General features: G+C 42.2%; 1 protein-coding gene and 1 long non-coding RNA gene across 3 annotated transcripts in view; one reads left to right on the top strand and one right to left on the bottom strand.

Moving 5' to 3' along the window:
- Nucleotides 1-10,369, top strand: part of LOC110741768 — a 47,113-nt gene extending 36,744 nt beyond the window's left edge. Inside the window, exon 3 of the long non-coding RNA XR_004179995.1 lies at nt 9,598-10,369. This is a non-coding gene — a long non-coding RNA (uncharacterized LOC110741768). The remainder of the gene's footprint in view (nt 1-9,597) is intronic.
- The window catches only part of PSMG2 (proteasome assembly chaperone 2), a 66,778-nt gene continuing 53,242 nt past the window's right edge, over nt 8,198-21,733 (bottom strand). For both annotated transcript variants that reach the window (XM_017951511.2, XM_003914128.3), the window contains 5 exons: nt 18,901-18,959; nt 15,255-15,373; nt 13,278-13,451; nt 9,320-9,440; nt 8,198-8,503 (listed from right to left, as the gene is read on the bottom strand). In XM_017951511.2, coding sequence (XP_017807000.1) covers nt 8,411-8,503; nt 9,320-9,440; nt 13,278-13,451; nt 15,255-15,373; nt 18,901-18,959 — 566 coding nt within the window. In that variant the 3' untranslated portion in view covers nt 8,198-8,410. The remainder of the gene's footprint in view (nt 8,504-9,319; nt 9,441-13,277; nt 13,452-15,254; nt 15,374-18,900; nt 18,960-21,733) is intronic.

Genomic DNA, 21,733 nt, shown 5'->3' on the forward strand with positions numbered 1-21,733 from the left:
TTTAATTCATTTTGAATTAATTTTTGTATATGGTATAGAATAAGGGCCCATTTTCTTTTTTTTTTTTTTTTTTTTTTTGAGACGGAGTCTCGCTCTGTCGCCCAGGCTGGAGTGCAGTGGCCGGATCTCAGCTCACTGCAAGCTCCGCCTCCCGGGTTCCCGCCATTCTCCTGCCTCAGCCTCCCGAGTAGCTGGGACTACAGGCGCCCACAACCGCGCCCGGCTAATTTTTTGTATTTTTAGTAGAGACGAGGTTTCACCGTGGTCTCGATCTCCTGACCTTGTGATCCGCCCGCCTCGGCCTCCCAAAGTGCTGGGATTACAGGCGTGAGCCACCGCGCCCGGCTAGGGCCCATTTTCATTCTTTCCTACATGGATATGCAATTTTCCTGGCACCATTTGTTGAAGAGCTATCCTTTCTTCGTTATGTAGTCTTGGCATCTTTGTTGAAGATCTTTGACAGTAAACATGAGGGTTTATTTCTGGGCTCTGTATTTTGTTCCACTGGTCTATATGTCTGTCTTTATGCCAATTCCATATTGTTTCAATTACTGCAGCTTTGTAATATGCCTTGTATTTTGTTCTGGGCTCTGTATTTTGTTCCACTGGTCTATATGTCTGTCTTTATGCCAGTACCATATTGTTTCAATTACTCTAATTTTGTAATATGCTTTGAAATCAGGAAGTGTGAGGTCTTCAGTTTTGTTCCTTTTCAAGGTTGTTATTTGGGGTCCTTTTAGATTCAATATGAATTTAGGATTTTTTTTTTCTGTGTCTGCAAAAAAATGCCATTGAGATTTTGATGCAGGTTGCATTGAATCTGGAGACTGCTTTGGGTAGTATGGACATCTTACCAATACTAAGTCTTCCAATCCATAAACATGGGATGTATTTCCATTTATTTGTGTCTTCTTTAATCTCAGCAATGTCTTACCATTTTCCTTATATAACTCTTTTGCCTCCTTGGTTTAGTTTATTACTATTTTATTCTCTCTCTCTCTCTCTTTTTTTTTTTTTTTTTTTTGAGATGGAGTCTTGCTCTGTTGCCAGGCAGAGTGCAGTGGCGCGATCTCGGACATGGCATTCTCCACCTCCCGGGTTCAAGTGGTTCTTTGCCTCAGCCTCCCAAATAGCTGGGACTACAGGCACGCACCACCACGGCCAGCTAATTTTTGTATTTTTAGTAGAGACGGGTTTTCACCATGTTAGCCAGGATGGTCTCAATCTCTTGACCTCATGATCTGCCTGCCTTGGACTCCCAAAGTGCTGGGATTACAGGCATGAGCCACCATGCCCAGCTTATTTTATTCTCTTCTATGCTATTGTAAATGGGATGTTCTTTATTTATTTATTGGATTGTTCACTGTTTACGGAAACACAACTGATGCTGGAATGTTGATTTTGTATCCTGCAATTTTGCTGAATTCATTTATTAGTTTTAACATTTTGTGGAATTTTGAGGGTTTCTTAACATATGAGTTCATGTTCTCTGCTAACAGGTAACATTTTACTTCTTTTCCAGTCTGGATGGCTTTTTATTTCTTTTTCTTGCATATTTTTCTGGCTAGGACTTAAGAACTATGTTGAATAAAAGTGGTAAGAGTGGGCTTCCTTGCCTCATTCCTGATCTTGCAAGAAAAGCATTCAGTTTTTCACCATTGAGTATGACTTTAGCTGTGTGAATTTCATATATAACCTTGACTACCTAGATTGAAGTGATTTCCCTGGAGTCCTAGTTCGTTGAGTGTTTTGCATTGAAAGGGAGTTGAGTTTTGTCAAGTGCTTGTTCTGCATCAATTGACGTAATCGTATGATTTTTGTCCTTTTTCTGTTAATGTGTTGTAGCACATTTATTCATTTTCATATGTGGAACCATCCTCACATCCGGGGATGGATTCCTTTTGGTCATGGTGTATGATCCTGTTAATGTGCTGTTGAATTTGGGTTGCTAGTACAGGCACACCTCACTTTATTGCCCCTCACTTCATTGTGTTTTACAGCTACTGTGCTTTTTCACAAATTGAAGGTTTGTGGCAACCCTGTGTCAAGCAAGTTCTATTGCACCATTTTTTCAACACCATGTACTTACTTTGGGTCTCTGTGTCACATCTTGGTAATTCTCAAGATATTTCAAACTTTTTCATTATTATTATATGTTATGGTAATCTGCGATCAGTGATCTTTGATGTTACTTATTGTAATTGGTTTGGAGCACCACAGTTTGCACCCACATAAGATAAAGAACTTAACTGATAAATGTATGTGTTCTGACTGCACCACCAAGCAGCCATTTGTTCTCCCTTTTCTTTCCCTCTCCTTGGGCCTCCGTATTTCCTGAGATACAGCAATATTGAAATGAGGCCTATTAATAACCCTACAGTGGCCTTTATGTGTTCAAGTGAAAGGAAGAGTCACAAGTCTCTCACTTTGAATCAAAAGCTAGAAATGATTAAGCTTAGTGAGGAAGGCATTCAAAAGCTCAGATAGGCCCAAAACTAAGCCTCTTGTATCAAACAGCTAGCCAAGTTGTGAATGCAAAGAAAAAGTTTTTGAAGGAAATTAAAAGTGCTACTCTAGGCTGGGCGTGGTGGCGCATGCCTGTAATCCCAGCACTTTGGGAGGCCCAGGTGGGAGGATCACCTGAGGTCAGGATTTCAAGACCAGCCTGGCTAAAATGGCCGAACCCCATCTCTACTAAAAATACAAAAAAATTAGCCGGGCCTGGTGGTGCATGCCTGCATTCCCAGCTACTCAGGAGGCTGAGGTAGGAGAATCGATTGAACCCGGGAGGTGGAGGTTGCCATGAGCCAAGATTGTGCCATTGCACTCCAGCCTGGGCAACAAAGCAAGACTCTGTCTCAAAACAAAAACAAAAACAAAAACAAAAAAAAACAAAAAACAGAAAACAGAAAACAGTGCTCCTCCAGTGAACGCAAATGATAGAGAGCAAAACAGCCTCACTGCTGATACGGAGAGTTTAGTGGCCTGAATAGAAGAGCAAACCACCCACAGCGTTCTCTGAAGCTAATGCCTACCCCAGAGCAAGGCTGTACCTCTTCTTCAATTCTGAGAGAGGTGAGGAAGCTGAAGAAGAAAAGCTGGAAGCTAGCAGAGGTAGGTTCTTGAGATTTAAGGAAAAAAAGCTGTTTTCATACCGTAAACATGCAGGTAAAGCAGCAACTACTGATACAGAAGCTGCAGCAAGTTATCCAGAAGATCCAGCTAATTGGTCAAGGCGGCTACACTAAACAAGATTTTCAATATAGATGAACCCCATTATTCTACTGTAAGAAGATGCCATCTAGGACTTTCGTAGCTAGAAAGCAGAAGTCAATGCCTAGCTTCAAAGCTTCAAAGGACAGGCTGGCTTACTTGTTAGGGGCTAAAGCAGCTGGTGACTTTAAGCTGAAGCCAATATTTACCATTCCAAAAATTCCAGGGCCCTTAGAATTATGCTAAATCTACTCTTCCGGTACTCTATCCATGGAACATCAAAGCCTGAATGGTAGCACATTTGTGGACAGCATAGCTCACGGAATATTTTAATCCCACTGTTGAGACCTACCGCTCAGAAAAAAAGATTCCTTTCAAAATCCTACCAGTCATTGACAATACACCTGGTCCCAAGAGCTCTGATGGAAATGTACAAGGAGATTAATGTTGTTTTCATGCCTATTAATATAACATCCATTCTGCAGCCCAGGCATCAAGGAGTAATTTCAGCTTTCAAGTCTTCTTATTTCAGACATACATTTCCTAAGGCTATAGCTGCCATAAACAGTGATTCCTCTGATGGATCTGAGCAAAGTAAATTGAAAACTTTCTGAAAAGGATTCCCCATTCTAGATGACACTAAGTATATTTTGATTCATGGGAGGAGGTCAAAATATCAACATTAAGATAAATCAATTCCAACCTTCATGGATGACTTTGAGCAGTTCAAGACTTCGGTGAAAGAAGTAACTGGAAGATGTGATGGAAATAGCAGAAAAATTAATTTAGAAGTGGACCCTAAAGATGTGAGTAAGTTGCTGCAATCTCATGATAAAACTTGAAGAGATCAGGAGTGGCTTCTTATGGATGAGCAAAGAAGGTGGTTTCTTGAGATGGAATCTACTGGTGAAGATGCTGTGTACATTGTTGAAATGACAACAAAGGATTTGGAATATTCCATAAACGTAGTTGACAGAGCAGCAGCAGGGTTGCAGAGGATTGACTTCAATTTTGAAAGAATAGAGGTATTTACTTTGTGGTTATCAATGAGACATCTTATACTTGTAACAATCTATTTTAAGCTGATAACAACTTAACCTCAATCATATACAAAAACCACTTTTACAACTCTACTTTTAAATTACTGATGTAGGGCCAGGTGCAGTGGCTCATGCCTGTAACCCCAGCACATTTGAAGGCCAAGGTGGGAGGATGGCTTGAGCTCAGGAGTTCAAAACCAGCCCAGGCAACATAGCAAGACCTCATCTTAAAAACTTATTTTTAAATTTTTTATTTCAATAGTTTTTGGGGTACAGGTGGTTTTCAGTTACATAGTAAGTTCTTCAGTGGTGATTTCTGAGATTTTAGCGCACCCATCACCCGAGCAGTGTACGTTATAACCAACATGTGGTATTTTATTCCTCACTCGCCTCTAAACCTCCCTGGCTAAGTCCTCAAAGTCCATTATATCTTTTTTTTTTGCCTGAGACAGAGTCTTGTTTTGTTGCCTAGACTGGAGTGCAGTGGTGCAATCTTGGCTTACTGCAACCTCCACCTCCTGGGTTCGAGTGGTTCTTGTGCCTCACCCTCCCTAGCAGGTGGGACTACCAGCATATGCTGCCACATCCAGCGCATATATATATATATATATATATATTGTTTTTGTAGAGATGGGGTTTCACCATGTTGGCCAGGCTGGTCCCGAACTCCTGGCCTCAAGCGATTCACCCATCTTGACATCCGAAAGTGCTGGGATTACAGGTGTGAGCCACCGTGCCCGGCCTGCTAAAGTCCATTATACCATTCTTATGCCTTTGAGCCCTCATAGCTTAGCTCCCACTTACAAGTGATAGGTACAATATTTGGTTTTCCATTTCTGAGTTACTTTGCTTAGAATAATGGCCTCCGGCTCCATCCAAGTTGCTGCAAAAGACATTATTTCATTCCTTTTTTATGGCTGAAGAGTAGTACTCCATGATGAATATACCACATTTTCTTTATCCACTCGGTTGATGGTCACTTAGGTTGGTTCTGTATCTTTGCAACTGTGAATTGTGCTACTATAAACGTGTGTACATGTGTCTTTTTCATATAATGACTTATTTTCCTTTGGGTAGATACCCAGTAGTGGGATTGCTGGATCAGATGGTGTTCTACTTTTTGTTCTTTAAGTAATCTCCGCACTGTTTCCCCTAGTGGTTGTACTAATTTACATTCCCACCAGCAGTGCAGAAGTGTTCCTTTTTCACCACATCCATGCCAACATCTATTGTTTTTTTTTTACTTTTTAATTACGATCATTCTTGCAGGAGTAAGGTGTTCTCAGTGCGGTTTTAATGAACATTTCCCTCATGATTAGTGATGTTGAGCATTTTTTCGTGTTTGTTGGCTGCTTGTATATCTTCTTTTGAGAAGTGTCTATTTATGTTCTTTGCCACTTTGTGGTGGGATTATTTTTTCTAGCTCATTTGAGTTCCTTATAGATTCTGGATATTATTCCTTTGTCAGATGCATCGTTGCGAATTTCTCTCACTTTGTGGGTTGTCTGCTTACCCTGCTGGTTGTTTTGCTGTGCAAAAGCTAAAAAAAAGTTATTCGGGAGGCTGAGGCAGGAGAATGGCGTGAACCCGGGAGGCGGAGCTTGCAGTGAGCTGAGATCCGGCCACTGCACTCCAGCCTGGGCGACAGAGCGAGACTCCGTCTCAAAAAAAAAAAAAAAAAAAAAAGTTATTGATGTCCCAAGTTACACCTTTACATAGTGTGTATCCATTAAGATATTTTAACATATTTTTACAGTTATAGTTTTTGTTTTGATTTTTAGAGATGGGGCTTCACTTTGTTGCTCAGGCTGGTCTTAAACTCCTGGCTTCAAGTTATCTTCCCCAGGTGTTGGGATGACATGTGTGGGTCACCGTGCCTGGCCAGTTACAGTTATTTTTATGCTTTGTCTTAGTAAATTCTGTACCAGAATTAAAAGTGCACTACCATTATAGTCCTGAAGGATTCTGCATTTGTCTGTATTTACTTTGCCAGTGAGCTTCATGTTTTCTTTTTCTTTTTGAGACAGAGTCTCGCTCTGTTGCCTGGGCTAGAGTGCAGTGACATGATCTCGGCTCACTGCAGCCTCTGCCTTCTGGGTTCGAGCAATTCTGCCTCAGCCTCCCGAATAGCTGGGATTACAGGTGCGCGCCACCACGCCTGGTTAATTTGTGTGTGTGTGTGTGTGTGTTTTTAGTAGAGATGGGGTTTCACCATATTGGTGAGGCTGGTCTTGAACTCCTGACCTCAGGTGATCCTCCCGCCTCAGCCTCCCAAAGTGCTGGGACTACAGGTGTGAGTCACTGTACTCGGCCACTCCCAATCTTTGCATACTGGCTTTGTACCGGGGAGACCTTCACCAACTAGCCCAGGTAGAGATTCTGGAACTTCTTAAATGTTTTTCCAAGTTCAACTTTTTAGGACTGTGTTATTTTCCAACTAAAGGTTGCTGGTTTTTCATCTTGTAATCTCTTGCTCCCTCTGGTGTCTGTCTTCAGAACTGCACGTTCTCTGGAGCTGCAGCTGCAAGTTGCCCCTTTGTTCTCAGTGGCTCTCTGGCAAAGCACCACAGCTTCCTACAAGCTCCCGAGTTAGATGAGATGGGCAACAGTCCCTTGGGCAGCACTACAAAAAGCCGGAATGCTGGTGTGTAACTTCCATTTCTCCTGGGAGAGAAAATGCAAATTGGGTGATTTCTCTTGATGGCGTCCAGCCACCCTGGCCTGTCTGTGGTACTACAGGCTCTGGTGGCACGGCAAGCTATCCTCCACTCTCATGTGCTTTTAGCAGACCCCAGGCATCCAAAGGATGCCAGTTCTGTCAGTATTCTAAGTCAGACAAGACGAAAGAGCCAGAATCTTGGTCACATGCTCCAACCTTCTCCACTTCTCTCCCCCTCTGCCCCGAGTCTGCCCCCTTCAACCCAGGGAAAAGCCAGGAGCTGGTGTACTCTCGCCATCATGCTGGGCTGTCATCCTTGGTGGGGTAAAGTGAAATGACTCTTCCTACTCATTTCAACGTGGCTGTTGTTAATTTTGCACTCACCAGGTGGGGATACTGCAACTTAACTGGTTTCTGGCATCTTGGTCTATAAATTGATGTCTCTGTGGGGTAACGAGGACTGGTACTTCCTATTTTGCCATCTTGCTGATGTCAACCCCCATTTCATATTTTAACCAAAATGGAAACAGATAAAGGTCACAGAATCCAGAATGATTTACATAACAAAAGGAAACCTTTACGGAGTGCTGGGTAGCGCCTGTGCTACAGATGAGAAAGCCAAGGCACAGAGGTCAGTGAAATCGTACATCCCAAAGATTAGGGGTGAACAGTGACTGGTATGCAGCAGGCACTCGAAAGTGAAAACCATTTTTATTATTTTGATTAAAATTCTTCTAAAATGGGGAAATTATCCTGGATTATTGGGGTGGGCCCAGGGCAATCACAGGGTCCTTTTATATGTGAGAGATCTGAAGATGCTAAGCTGCTGGCTTTGAAGATGCAAGGGCCCATGAGCCAAAGAATATGGCAACCTCTAGAAGCTGGTAACAGCAGAACACAAATGCTCCCTAAAGCCTTCCTCAGGAGCACTGCCCTGCTATCACCTCGACTTTAGCCTTGTCAGACCCAGTTTTGGATTTCTGACTCCAGAACTCAGAAGTCAGAATTTAAAAGCAAATTTGTGGCTGGGCATGGTGGTGTAACGCCTGTAATCTCAGCACTTTGGGAGGCCACGGCAGGAGGATTGCCTGAGCTCAGGAGTTTGAGACCAGCCTGGGCAACATGGCAAGACCTCGTTTCATTTTACTTAACATACACAATGAAAATTAATTAGTTAATTAATTAAACAAGGAAACTGGCGTGTCACTAAGTTTGTGGTGATTAGAGCCGAACTAGGAAGCTAATACAGAGTCTGAAATTTAAAAAAAATACATTTAAGAGAAAATTACTTAGGAAATAAAATTTTATTGTACAAAATTCACATTTGTTGCATATGATGAAAAGCATGGCAAAGAGATCCTTAATCTTTTCCTTTGACATTTACAGTGAAGGTAATTTCCTAATACATTCTCGGATCATACGATTTTTTTGTCTAGAATGTTTAACAGTTGTGTTGGTAGTAAGTGTTCTGGGTATAAGGTATAAAACGGAAAACAGATCAAAAAAGTGCCGGGGGAAGACCACTGCCAAACAGTAATCTCCAAGAACTTGGTATTTTCCACCGTGAGGTAGATGCTGTGGGGTCATCGCTCTGTAATTGAAGAACAAAATATTTTTATCTTTAAACTTTTACCATCAGATCTCCTTTTAAAGTGAATTATGAAACTCTCCTTTTGTGTTCCTTTTGGTTGACACTTTTATAGCCCGGTTTTATTGTTAAGGAAGAATAAAGTTTGTCTTCATGTCAACTGAAGATAAATTTCTTTAAGTTCCAAATTATAAAGATATGCCAGAAAGGCTGCAGATGAAGTTTATTATGGAAAATCACATTCAAAAAGAATACGGTATTAAAAAAAAAATCAGTGTCATGTGATTTGTATCAATTTGTTCTTGCAAAAGCATGAATTAAAAAGCTAGTTACCCACCTTATAAAGCAGCCTTATGAGGTGTTCTGTTATGCCTAAAGGCTGACTCACTTCCCTGGGTGTAATGCTCTCATTTCACAATAGAGAAAAACATCAACTGTAGTATTTATTCAATAGCCAGAGTATTGCTCATGTAGCAGTACTTTTTACTTTCCTAAAAAAATTCCTGAATTCCACAGAAGGCTTGTTTATTATTGCAAGACTGTGTCTGGCATAATTAATCTAACATGAATAGTAAGTACAATGAAGAACTAAGGATTTTCCTTTTTGGAAAGTCAGCTTTGATGAAACAACTGTAAATAATAGGTTGGTTAACTGTCCTCTAATTTTCAAAAGTTCACCTTAAACTAAATTTTATGTAAAGATATGTCTATATTTAATATAAACAAATTCACTCATTTGGTCTACTTAGGTAGTATATAAAATGCAAGTTAATGAATACACACAACCAAAGAAGAGGCTTAGGCTATAATAAAACTTACAAGTGGTTTGATTATCTGAAGCCACTCATTAAGGTACTCAGCGAGACCTAATGCATCTGGGATGTTGTCCCCTTCTGAAACAAACTTCAGCAGAACTGCCATTTGGATTTCTTTAGAACAGCTACAAGAAAGAAAAATAAGAGTCAGTATTTTTTCACAGGTACAAGGGTTGATTCTAGTGTGTCTGTTTTCACAGCTATGATAACCTGCCTGGTTTGGGTAAGGAAAAGACGCCACATTGTAAGATAACTTACCATCTCCCTTTGCCCTACATACAGTTTTCCACTTGTGAGAGAGAGCAGGCCCCTGTGACACCCACTGGGGAACATGCATGATCAGGCCTCACCCCACGGCTGCATGAAAAAGCTGCCTTTGTGTCCTTGGCTACAGCAGAGAAGGTATGTTCTGATCTACTCCCCAGACCTACTTCAGAAGACAGTAATTTTCAGAAGCACCACGGCAGAGACTGAGAGAAAGTAACACCCAGTGACTGTCTAAAGCAGTGAGGAAACTGTGGAAGAGAATCATTGAAGGAAAGAAAAGTCCTGCTTCTTCCAACAGCGTTGAGTGGTTATTATGTGTTAAGCTTTATCTGCAAATTTTATGACAATCCCTGTAGTAATCCTGAGGAAGCTCTAATCAGCTCCATTTTATAAAAGAATCAGTTTGGAATAACGGGAACAAGGACAGACACCAGCATTCAGATTCCAGCTCTTCAACTTACCAGATATGTCGGGCAAGTTACTTTAACCAGGGGTGTTCCTCATCTATAAAAGGGGGATGATAATGGAACCTACTTCACAGGTGGTTGTGAGGTTGAAAGGAGGCAGTGAAGGCAAAATGCTTAAAACAGTGACCACACAGTAAATATGACAGAAGTGTTAGCTACTCTTATGAGGTAACAGGTTTAAAGATACTGAATACAGGCCAGGCGCGCGGTGGCTCATGCCTGTAATTCCAGCATTTTGGGAGGCCGAGGCGGGCAGATCACCTGAGGTCAAGAGTTCGAGACCAGCCTGGCCAACATGGTGAAACCCCGTCTCTACTAAAAATACAAAAATTAGCCGGGCGTGGTGGCGTGCACCTGTAGCTTCTCAGGAGGCTGAGGCAGGAGAACCGCGTGAGACACAGCAAGATTCTGTCTCAAAACAAACAAACAAAAACAAAACAACAACAAAAAAAACTGAATACATAGTTAACATGCCCAAAGTTCTGTATCTAGTAAGTGGCAGAGACGGGACATGAACTTAGGTCTCTCTAACTCCAAAACATAGTCTCCTATCATACTATAAACACCTCAAGCTAGTGATGAGATGGAGATATACCAATGCAAAAAGTTTCCTGCTTGCCAATACACACAAAAATTATTCCTAACACCCTAAAACCAAGAACTATGAGAAAAATGCCATGCCAAAACTTGAAAGCACGAGACTGACAGAGAAGAGAGCTACAGAAATAAAAGTGAGCAGAGTTCTAAGGAAGGGACTTAAGACACTGAGGAGACTCTGATGTGTACGTTCGGAAGTCGCAGGTGATACCAGGCTAACTTACCACAGTTATCGGTCTCTAGAAACTACAAAGTAGAAATTGTTAGCCCCACTCACACTAGCCCAGTACTTGGTTCTCAAATACCTTAGGGGCTCTCAATCTTTGTATGGAACCACCATGAGCTCTGATGGCTCAGAAAATTCCAGTTCCTAAATGCCTCTGCTGTGATGGCCTTAGGCAAGGCTCTCACCTGGAGAAGGCTGGCTCCCAGGCTATGCCTGCACTTTCAGGGCTCTAACTTGGAAAGTGCAGGGGTATGCTCTTCACTTATCTCGCCTCTTACTAGTTTGTAACACACTGTGGGATAATCATTTCAATATCACTCCCTGGTCTTCTGTTAAAAAGAAAGGCAGAGGATGACTATTTTATCACTTTTTTATTTGGAACTATTTTATTCTGGTTGATACAACTGAATATTTTAATATTGTTTCTTTAGGGTAAAATCTCCATTTCCTGAATGTCTGATGCTGAGTAGGTCTAACTGTTATAGTATTTTCTGTTTATCACTGCTAACTTTGTGGGCAAGCTTATAGCTATCCAGAAGCTGCTCTTTGCCTGGACTCAGTTTCACCCTATACCTATGGCTCAGAATTCAGAAAAAGACCCCCGGAGACAGACCCCCGGACTCTAATGAGCACCACCCCTGCGCTCTGATTCTCTGCCCTGTATTTCGAGTTGCCTCAGCCTCCCTGTAGTCTGAACTCATTTCCTCCACTCAGCAAGACCACTGTGCTCTGCCTGGGTTCCGCTCCCTGTGCTGCAGTCCGGAAAGTATCTCCAAGCAGAAAGCTGGGCAACTGTAGACTTTTAAAATTTGCCTTCTCTTAGGGATAACAGCTGTGTGCTGCCTGTAGTCCGATGTCTGGACAACAGTTGTTTCATAAATTCTGTCAGGTTCCAGTTTTTTTTACGGCAGGAGGGCAAGTCTGATACCAGTTACTCTGTCATGGTCAGAAGCAAAAGTTTAGGAGGACTGATTTGTAAAGTAAGTGCAACAAAGTACAGAAGAGGTGGAGCACAGTGGGAGTGCAGAGGGGCAACTTCCTTGTCTAGAAGACAGGAAGAGGCAAGGCTGCAGACAGGAGGTGAAGGGTGAGTTGACTCTTAGAAAGGAGGTAGGTGTGGCAGTGGCTCACGCCTGTAATCCCAGCACTTTGGGAAGCTGAGGCGGGCGGATCACGAGATCAGAAGATCGAGACCATCCTGGCTAACACAGTGAAACCCCGTCTCTGCTAAAAATACAAAAAAAAACTAGCCGGGCGTGGTGGCACAGAACTGTAATCCCAGCTACTCGGGAGGCTGAGGTCGGAGAATGGCGTGAACCTGGAAGGCGGAGGTTGCAGTGAGCCGAGATCACACGACTGCACTCCAGCCTGGGCGACAGAACGAGACTCCGTCTCAAAAAAATAAAAAATAGAAAGGAGGTAAGTGTTTGTGAGGGGGACAAGAGAGGAACAGGGAACAAAAACACAAGGGAAATGAGAAAATACTGAGATGAGTGAAAATGAAAACACAACATGTCAAATCATAGGGCATGCAGTGAACACAGTGCTAAGATGAAATGTACACCTATAAACACATTCAGTACAAAATAAAAAAACTTTTAAATCAATAACCTAAGTTTACACCTTGGGAAAGAGAAAAGAAGAGCAAACCAAATCCAAAGCGAGCAGAAGAAAATAAAGATTAGATAAGAGAGAAATAATAGAGAATAATAGAGAATAGAAAAACAATAATCAGCAAAATCAAAACTGGTTCTTCAAAGAAAAACAAAACTGACAAATCTTTAGCTAGCTTGACTAGGGAAAAAAAAGGAAAGACTCAAATTATTAAAATAAGAAATGAAAATGGGAACATCAACACCAATTTTACAGAAATAAAGTTGGGAGTTATTTACAGGTACAGATTTTTAAATTTAACATGATGGCAAAGTTCTAGAAGTAGACAGTGCTGATGGACGCAGATGCTGTGAATTACTTAACGGCACCTGATTGTACACTTAAATATAGTTAACATGTATGACAAACGTATATAAACTTTGCAGGATGTGTATTTTACCACAATTTTAAAAAGTGTGTCTGTAGAGCTTGCAAAGAATAAGTATCAGAATCCCTAAAAAGTTACACAAAATAAAGCATTAAATATGGCTTTTTAGAAACCAGTTCTTCTATAACCAAGTTTAAATCTTTTCCCTAAACGCAAGAGCTCTAAAATAGTACCAGTTTTATAAATACGTTTTCAAAGTTTCAGTAAGTAATCCAGTACATTCCCTGACTTAATTTCGTTGTTTGTTTGAGACGGAGTCTTGCTCTATCACCCAGGCTAGAGTGCAGTGGCACGATCTCGGCTGACTGCATTCATTTCATTTTTAAGTAAAGTGGAAAACAAATGAACAGGCAAACAAACTTACCTTTCATCATAGAGTGTTTTTGTGATGCCTCCCCCCGGAATGCGGATACAAAACTCGGAATCATCTATTTCAGGAATGCACCGGCTTTTTTCCATTTCTTGCCAGTTAAGGCTCTTTATTTTATTTTGAACACTTCTTTGTATGGAAGGTGTGAGTAGGTACCGGAAGGGAGTACTAGAAATAATCATATATTTAACTTTTTAAAAACTCACAAATACAAACTCTAAGGCAAACATTGGTTCTTTAGCTAAAATTCTCTTGGTCTCCATATATTCTGCTGCACAGGCAAAACACAAGTTTCAGCAGACGTAAGTAAAAAATATTGCTGATTTGCTACTTACTTACTTGGGAGACAATATAAAAAGATAGAAATACTTAGGCAAGCCCATTGCAAAAATTTCCCACAGCTTTGCTTCCTTTGCCATGAAGCCTATAACGTCTTTTGTGAAAGTTCTAGAAATTAGCTCATTTTGAAAGGTAACTCTTGGCTTATTGGTATTTTTTCATCCTGATTTTATAGGTGTATAAGTGATAAAAGTTATGATCTACACCATCTAAAAAGGTTACAGTGAGCCAAGATTGCGCCACTGCACTCGGTGACAGAGCGAGACTCCATCCCAAAAATAATAATAAAGAAATGATCTAAAAGCTACAGCTTGGGTCTGGGTGCAGTGGCTCACGCCTGTAATTCCAGCACTTTGGGAGGCAAATCACCTGAGGTCAGGAGTTCGAGACCAACCTGGCCAATATAGTGAAACCCCATCTCTACTAAACATACAAAAAATGAGCCAGGCGTGGTGGCACAAGCCTGTAGTCCCAGGTACTCGGGAGGCTGAGGCAGGAGAATCGCTTGAACCCAGGAGGTGGAGCTTGCAGTGAGCCAAGATTGCGCCACTGCACTCCGGCCTGGACAACTGAGGGAGACTCCGTCTCAAAAAAAAGAAAAGGAAAAAAAAAAAAAGGCTATATCTTGGGGATGGGCGCGGTGGCTCATGCCTGTACTCCCAGCATTTTGGGAGGCCCAGGCAGGTGAATTCGAGGTTCAGAAGTTTGAGACCAGCCTGGCCAACATGGTGAAGCCTAGCCTCTACTAAAATTATAAAAATTAGTCTGGCGTGGTGGCAGGCACCTGTAATCCCAGCTACTCAGGAGGCTGAGGCAGGAGAATCGCTTGAACCCAGGAGGTGGAGGTTGCAGTGAGGTGAGATCGCGCCACTGCACTCCTGCCTGGGTGACAGGGCAAGACTCCGTCTCAAAAATAAATAAATAAAAGCTACATCTTGGAGTATGAGTATTCTATATGTTATCAACTTTGCGATAATGGTAGCTTATAGTTCTATTTCTGAGATACTTTGTCTTACATTAAGAAATCACTCTGACGTGCCAGGGAGCTACACTTTAGGCAACTGGATTTCTGCAAATACAAATGGTTGCATGTGGCCAGGTGCGGGGGGCTCACGCATGCAATCCCAATACTTTGGGAGGCTGAGGCAGGCAGACTGCTTGAGCCTGGGAATTCGAGACCAGCCTGGGCAACATAGTGAGACCCTGTCTCTACAAAAAGTAAATGTTTTTTAAAAAAATGGTTGCATATATGGAAATAACTGAAAATATTAATCTTTCAAAAGTTATCAACCAATAAATCTTGAGTACCTTTTCTGCTCATTCTCTTAAATTAGCTGAGCTGTGATGTTGCTATGCATGTGACAGGAAACACTAAAAACATGGTTCCCCAACTATCTCTCTCTACACGATGTTTTCCCATGCCCCACCTCTACTAAGCTCACAGGAACTGAAAAGATCTGCCTAACTGTATTCCCTCCCATCTCCTGACCTTCTCTTACCCACCTCTTTCTAAACTCCAGCGAGAAGAGGTAAGGATCTATGTGGCTTTTAAAGTTCATTTTAACCTTTTAATAGAGAAATTATCATAGTATAAACCATATCAAAAATAACTTTCCAGAGGCAGAAACATACCTGCGAAGCTGCAGGTCATTGCGCTGATATGAATGGCTGCTCGAAAGAACAATGACTCTGGCACAGCCGCTGCTTTTCACCCAGGAAAGCAGTTTTTCACAGAATGGCTTTGATTTATACTTTGCACACCATTGAGAGAATAAAATCTAAAAGTTAGTCTTAGAGCATACCAACATTCTATATACTATTTCATCAACTTTATGCAATAACGATATATAATTTATATATACTGAAATTACTTTCAGATGCACTTACTGTGCTTAAACCGAAAGTGAATGATAAACAGCAATGAATTATCTAATGCATCTTTATAATTAAGAAACCAATGGCTATGCATGGTGGCTCACGCCGGTAGTCCCAGCACTCTGGGAGGCAGGTGGATCACCTGAGGTCAAGAGTTCAAGACCAGCCTGGCCAACATGACAAAACCCCATCTCTACGAAAAATACAAAAATTAGCTGGGCATGATGGCAGGCACCTGTAATCCCAGCTACTCAGGAGGCTGAGACAGGAGAATCACTTGAACCCGGGAGGTGAAGGCTGCAGTGAGCCGAGATTGTGCCATTGCACTCCAGCCTGGGCAACCGAGTGAGACTCTGTCTCAAAAAAAAAAAAAAAAAAAAAAAAAATCAATGAGTCATGAGGAATCCAGATTTCAAAAAAATTCTATTGTAATGCACAAAGGAAAACTTCCCAGTTCTCTACTTAAGTAATCTATCGTTACCTAATAACCAATACATGGCCATCTGTGAAGGGTTCTTGCCAGAAATTTGTGACCCAAATCTGGTCACATGGAAACAATCAGATGAATGGAGAACGCGCCACATCTGGCCCCGACTCCTCAAAGGAGTCAATATTGTAAAGAAAGAAAGCGGGGCAGGCCAGTTTTACTCTGAAGGATAACAACTAAAAAGATGTAACAGTCAAATACAGCCTGTGAACCATGAATGGATCCAGAATTGAAGGATATTTTGGGAACAGCTATGGAAATCTGAGTATGTTGGATGATACTCCTGAATAAATTCATTAAAATGCTGGTTTTCTTGGGGGTGGTCATGGTGTCCTTGTTCTTGAAAGATGTGTGCGGAAGTATGTAGGAGTGACACATGATGATGTTGCTAGCCTACTTCTGGATTGTTTCGAAGAAGGAAACTGTGTGTACACACATCGCGAGAGATCAAGCAGGTATGGCAAGACGTTCACAGCTGGTAAATCTGGAATGTGGGTTATAAAATTTCAGGGGGAGCCCACTTTATGAAAATTTTTCAAAGACTGCTCATAAAATAACTATTCAATAAAATTTAAAACGCAGGTAAGCAATGCACGCTAACTTTTAAAATAAGAAGGTAGTCTAGTATAGCCGTTACGAGAGGCAGGCTCTGGGCCAGGCATGGTAGCTCGCTCCTATCGCTCCTATAATCCCAACACTTTGGGAGGCCAAGGTGGGCGGATCACCTTAAGTCAAGAGTTCGAGACCAGTCTGGCCAACATGGTGAAACCCCATCTTTACTAAAAATGCAAAAATTGGCTGGGCGCAGTGACACATGCTTGTAATCCCAGCTGCTCGGGAGGCTGAGGCAGGAGAATCATTTGAACCCGGGAGGCGGAGGTTGCAGTGAGCTGAGATCACGCCATTGCATTTGCTGAAGCATGAACTGCTTGAGCTCAGGAGTTCAAGACCAGCCTGGGCAAGATGGCGAAACCCCACCTCTACAAAAAATACAAAAATTAGCCGGGTGTGGTGGTGCATGCCTGTAATCCCAGCTACTCGGGAGGCTGAGGTTGGAGAATGGCTTGAGCCTGGGAGGCAGAGGTTGCAGTGAGCCAAGATCACACCACTGCACTCCAGCTGGGTCACAAAGCAAGAGAGACCCTGTTTCAAGGAGAAAAAAAAAAAAAGGAAGAAAAGATTGTTGAAGAGGGCCTTTCTGATGAGGAAACATTTAAGAAAACACTAAAGGAGGCAAACCATTTGAGTCTCCAAGAAAATGAATTCTGGCAGAGAAATGAGTGGAGAGACTGAGGATGAGCTTAATGTCTAACAACACAGGGAGGCCAGTGTGGCTGCAGGTCAGGCTCCACAGAGCAGCGGTCTGGCAGAGCTCCCTGTGAGCAGGACTCTTGTTCTGCCGGCTACTTGCCATATGGGGCTCCTGAGAACTCGGAACGTGAGTAGTGACTGAGGAACTGAATTTTAAATTTAATTGGATGAATTAAACTGTAAATAGTTACATGTGGCTAGTGGCTACTGTATTAGTATAGATACAGAGCCTCATAGGCCACAGTAAGGGCTGTGAATTTGAAACCATCCCCAAAGAGTTAAAGAAACCAAAGACTAACAGAAATTCTTGAGTTTGGGCTGGGCGTGGCTTACACCTGTAATCCCAGCAGTCGAAAGGCCAAAGCGGGTGCATCACTTGAGGCCAGGAGTTGGAGACCAGCCTGGCCAACATGGCAAAACCCTGTCTCTACTAAAAATACAAAAATTAACCAGTATGGTGGCGTGTGCCTGTAATCCCAGAGGCTGAGGCGGGAGGATCACTTGAACCCAGGATGGCAGAGGCTGCAGTGAGTTGAGATCACATCAGTGCACTTAAGCCTGGGCAACAGAGGAGACTGTCTCAAAAAAAAAAAAAAAAAAAGAAATTATTGAGTTTGCAGGGTAGCAGATAAGAAACTACTTGATAAAATACTGAAACTTCCTTCCCTTATGGGATAAAAGAACCAGCTGAAATTGGCTGGAACCAATATGGCCAAGTTGAGTCTGCAGAGAACAAGCTTGCTGGGGTCGCAAGCTGACTCTCCATTGCCACGTTTCATACTCACTCCCCTGAACTGGCATGTGGGCCCTATGAGTTAGCATGAAAAGATAACTGTGCATGCCCAAGGACTTACCAGATCTACCCTTTCCTTCCATCGCTCACCCACTCATCTCAGAATCCACCTCTGAACCTTTTCTAATAAGAACACTGCCTTGAAGCCAGCACAGGAAGGCAGATTTGAGCTCGACTCCTGTCTCCTTGGGAGTCAATCTGCAATATAAAGCCTTTCTTTTCTCAAAAACCTGGTGTCACAGTGCGTTAGGAAGCAAGCCCCTTCTCCTGGATCACAATTTTGAGTGAGGAGAAGCTACTGGAGGGTTTCGAAGAGAGTAGTGATGTGGTGTAGGTTTAGAGGATCGTCAGTGCTGCCGTTGGCGAGAGGCAGATTGGGCAAGAGTAGAGTCGGGCATGAAGATGACAGTGGTTTGGACTCAGTGGTAGCAGTGGAGGAGGAAAGAAGTCGGATTCAGAATATTTTATGACATATATATAATTTGATATATACACAGTTTATATGTAGATGCCACCAGCTGAAATGTAATACAAATGGAATAAACCTCTAATATTAATATGCTTACATTTTTTCACCAATGTTACCCGAACCGAAAATACGTAACACTCAAGATAAAAGTCCTACTTCCTTTCTATATAATCATGAAAAGACAGTAACACATCTGAAATATTATAAGATTATTTCTCTATAGAATCAGATCTTCTTAACTGTACACACGGTAAAAACAGTAATTTTTGAATCTTAATTCCTAATGTTACTTATTTTCTCATTACACTTTAATAAACAAAAAGGCAAACTACAACATACTAACCTTAATAAAAATGGATCTTAACTGAAGAGCCACCAGCTTTCTTGAAGGCAATGAATATACTATAAAAACAAGAAAATGAAATCATATGATAGTGAAGTTATGCAAGTTGAAATTATTATGATAAAAAACAAAAATTGAATTACAATACCATTTGCATTTAAATATTTTCAATAATTAAAATACAGAACATATATGTCATCTGGTTAAAATAAGACAATTTAGAAGTACCTTAAAATGAGCCTGTGGGCTTTATTCTATGGAACAATTCATTTCTGAAAAGTTAACTCTAAGAAAGTATCAAAAATTATTTTTTCTGACTTTAACTATTCCCCTGAAAATTTCTGGTATTATGACAACTAAAATCATCCTTAAGAAAACTGAACTTTTTGGCTTTTGATATTCTTCCCTCTTGTCTCCAGAGAACAGCAGCACTCACTGGGATTAACAGAAGAAACAGTAAAGGTAGGAGTATGTTAGCCATGTAATAAAATCCTGAAATAAGTACACATGTGTTCCTTAGAACTTTTTTTTTTTTTTTTTGAGACGGAGTCTTGCTCTGTCACCCAGGCTGGAGTGCAGTGGCCGGATCTCAGCTCACTGCAAGCTCCGCCTCCCGGGTTTACGCCATTCTCCTGCCTCAGCCTCCCGAGTAGCTGGGACTACAGGCGCCCGCCACCTCGCCCGGCTAGTTTTTGTATTTTTAGTAGAGACGGGGTTTCACTGTGTTAGCCAGGATGGTCTCGATCTCCTGACCTCGTGATCCGCCCGTCTCGGCCTCCCAAAGTGCTGGGATTACAGGCTTGAGCCACCGCGCCCGGCCCCTTAGAACTTTTTAAAGGATCTGAAATAATAGAAAACGTCATGTGAGTCAATGTGTTTGCATTTTTTTTCTGGGAAAAGGATCCATAGCTTTCATGAGATTCTACAAGGGGCCCACTCTAGAGATGCTTAAGGCTTCCCCGCCCAACTTCACTTCTAAGGATGACAAGCAGCCGGGCGCGGTGGCTCACACCCGTAATCCCAGCACTTTTGGGAGGCCGAGGCGGGTGGACCACAAGGTCAGGAGATCGAGATCATCCTGGCTAACACGGTGAAACCCCATCTCTACTAAAAAATAAAAAAATTAGCTGGGCATGATGGCGGACGCCTGTAGTCCCAGCTACTCAGGAGGCTGTGGCAGGAGAAGGGCGTGAACCCGGGGGGCGGAGCTTGCAGTGAGCAGAGATCGCACCACTGCAGTCCAGCCTGGGCAACACAGTGAGACTCTGTCTCAAAAAAAAGGAATGAGAAGCTCCTGTCTGAGTTAGGGACAAAATAGTCTCTAAGGACACAGGATTACTATTGCACTAAGGGGTAAGTGCTGGTTACTATAAACAGATTGCAAATAATGGCAAATCCTTTGATGGATCAGGTCTCTACTATTACAGGTCTTTCGGAGATTGTCTCCTATGGCTGGCATGATGTGGTGTGACTGGGAGGTATGCTGAACTCAGCAAATCTACCAAGTACCAGGTATATTCAGTCCAAAGGAAGTTTAGGAATTAGGGAAAGGGGTATAAATTTAGGGAAAAGAGACTAAGGCACAGATTACTCAGCCTCTAACCTATCTGTGACAAACACATGTAGTCTAATTCAACAGACCTAGGTTTGAAAAGAATGTATCTGTAGGGGGTGGGCAGGCTAAGCTTTTTAAAATGTAAGCTACCACTTCTTCGGTAATAGCAATACCCTCCTCATCAGTGTATCATACAATTCTTTTTTTTTTTTTGGAGACAGAGTCTTGCTCTGTCACCCAGGCAGGAGTGCAGTGGTGCAATCTCGGCTCACTGCAACTTCTGCCTCCCAGGTTCAAGTGATTCTCGTGCCTCAGCCTCCCAAGTAGCTGGGATTACAGGAGCTCACCACCATGCCCGGCTAATTTTGTTTGTTTCTTAAGACAGTCTCGCTCTGCCACCCAGACTGGAGTGCAATGGTGTGACTTCAGCTCACTGCAGCCTCCACTTCCTGGGTTCAAGCGATTCTCCTGTCTCAGCCTCCCGAGTAGCTGGGATTTCAGGTGCACACTGCCACAATGGGCTAATTTTTTGTATTTTAGTAGAGACGGAGTTTCACCATGTTACCCAGGCTGGTCTCGAACTCCGGAGCTCAGGCAATCTACCTGTCTCGGCCTCCCAAAGTGCTAGGATTACAAGCGTGGGACCGTGCCCGGCCTATGTAATTCTTTTTGTTGTTAGGTTCCTGTTTCCTAGTACTTTTTTCTTCTGATGTGATACACTATGAAAGCAACAACCCCTTTTATGTATTCTGCCCCAAAACATTAACCTTTCATCTAATCAAGCCTTTAGAGCTAACTCCAGTTACAGAAAATACAGGGGCTAGAACAAGCCAAATGACAGGACGACGTAATCAGACAAATCAGAAGGTGGGACATTGTATAAAACAATACACCCAGTCTTTTCTTCAATAAATCGGTTTGTGATGGAAAAAAAGGGACTGCTCTAGAGTAGAAAAGATTTCAAGGGCACAGCACGACCATCAGATATATGAGGGGTCTTCAAAAAGTTCACAGAAAATGTGTACTTATGAAAACATTTTGCACCAAAATAAACTTGTACTGACTTGCTATAACACACCTGAAAAGGCTCTGGTTTGAGGCACTAAGAAGGATAAGACATTAAGTGCCCCTATCAGAGCAACATGAATTCTGCTTCACCTGAAGCAAGAACAAACATCAAATTTATGGTGAAGCTTGGGTAGATAAATGGTGAAATCACTGATGCCTAAAAAAGTTTATGAGGGGCCGGGCGCGGTCGCTCACGCCTGTAATCCCAGC

The sequence above is a fragment of the Papio anubis genome, chromosome 19 (assembly GCF_008728515.1).
Source record: "Papio anubis isolate 15944 chromosome 19, Panubis1.0, whole genome shotgun sequence".
NCBI lineage: Eukaryota > Metazoa > Chordata > Mammalia > Primates > Cercopithecidae > Papio > Papio anubis.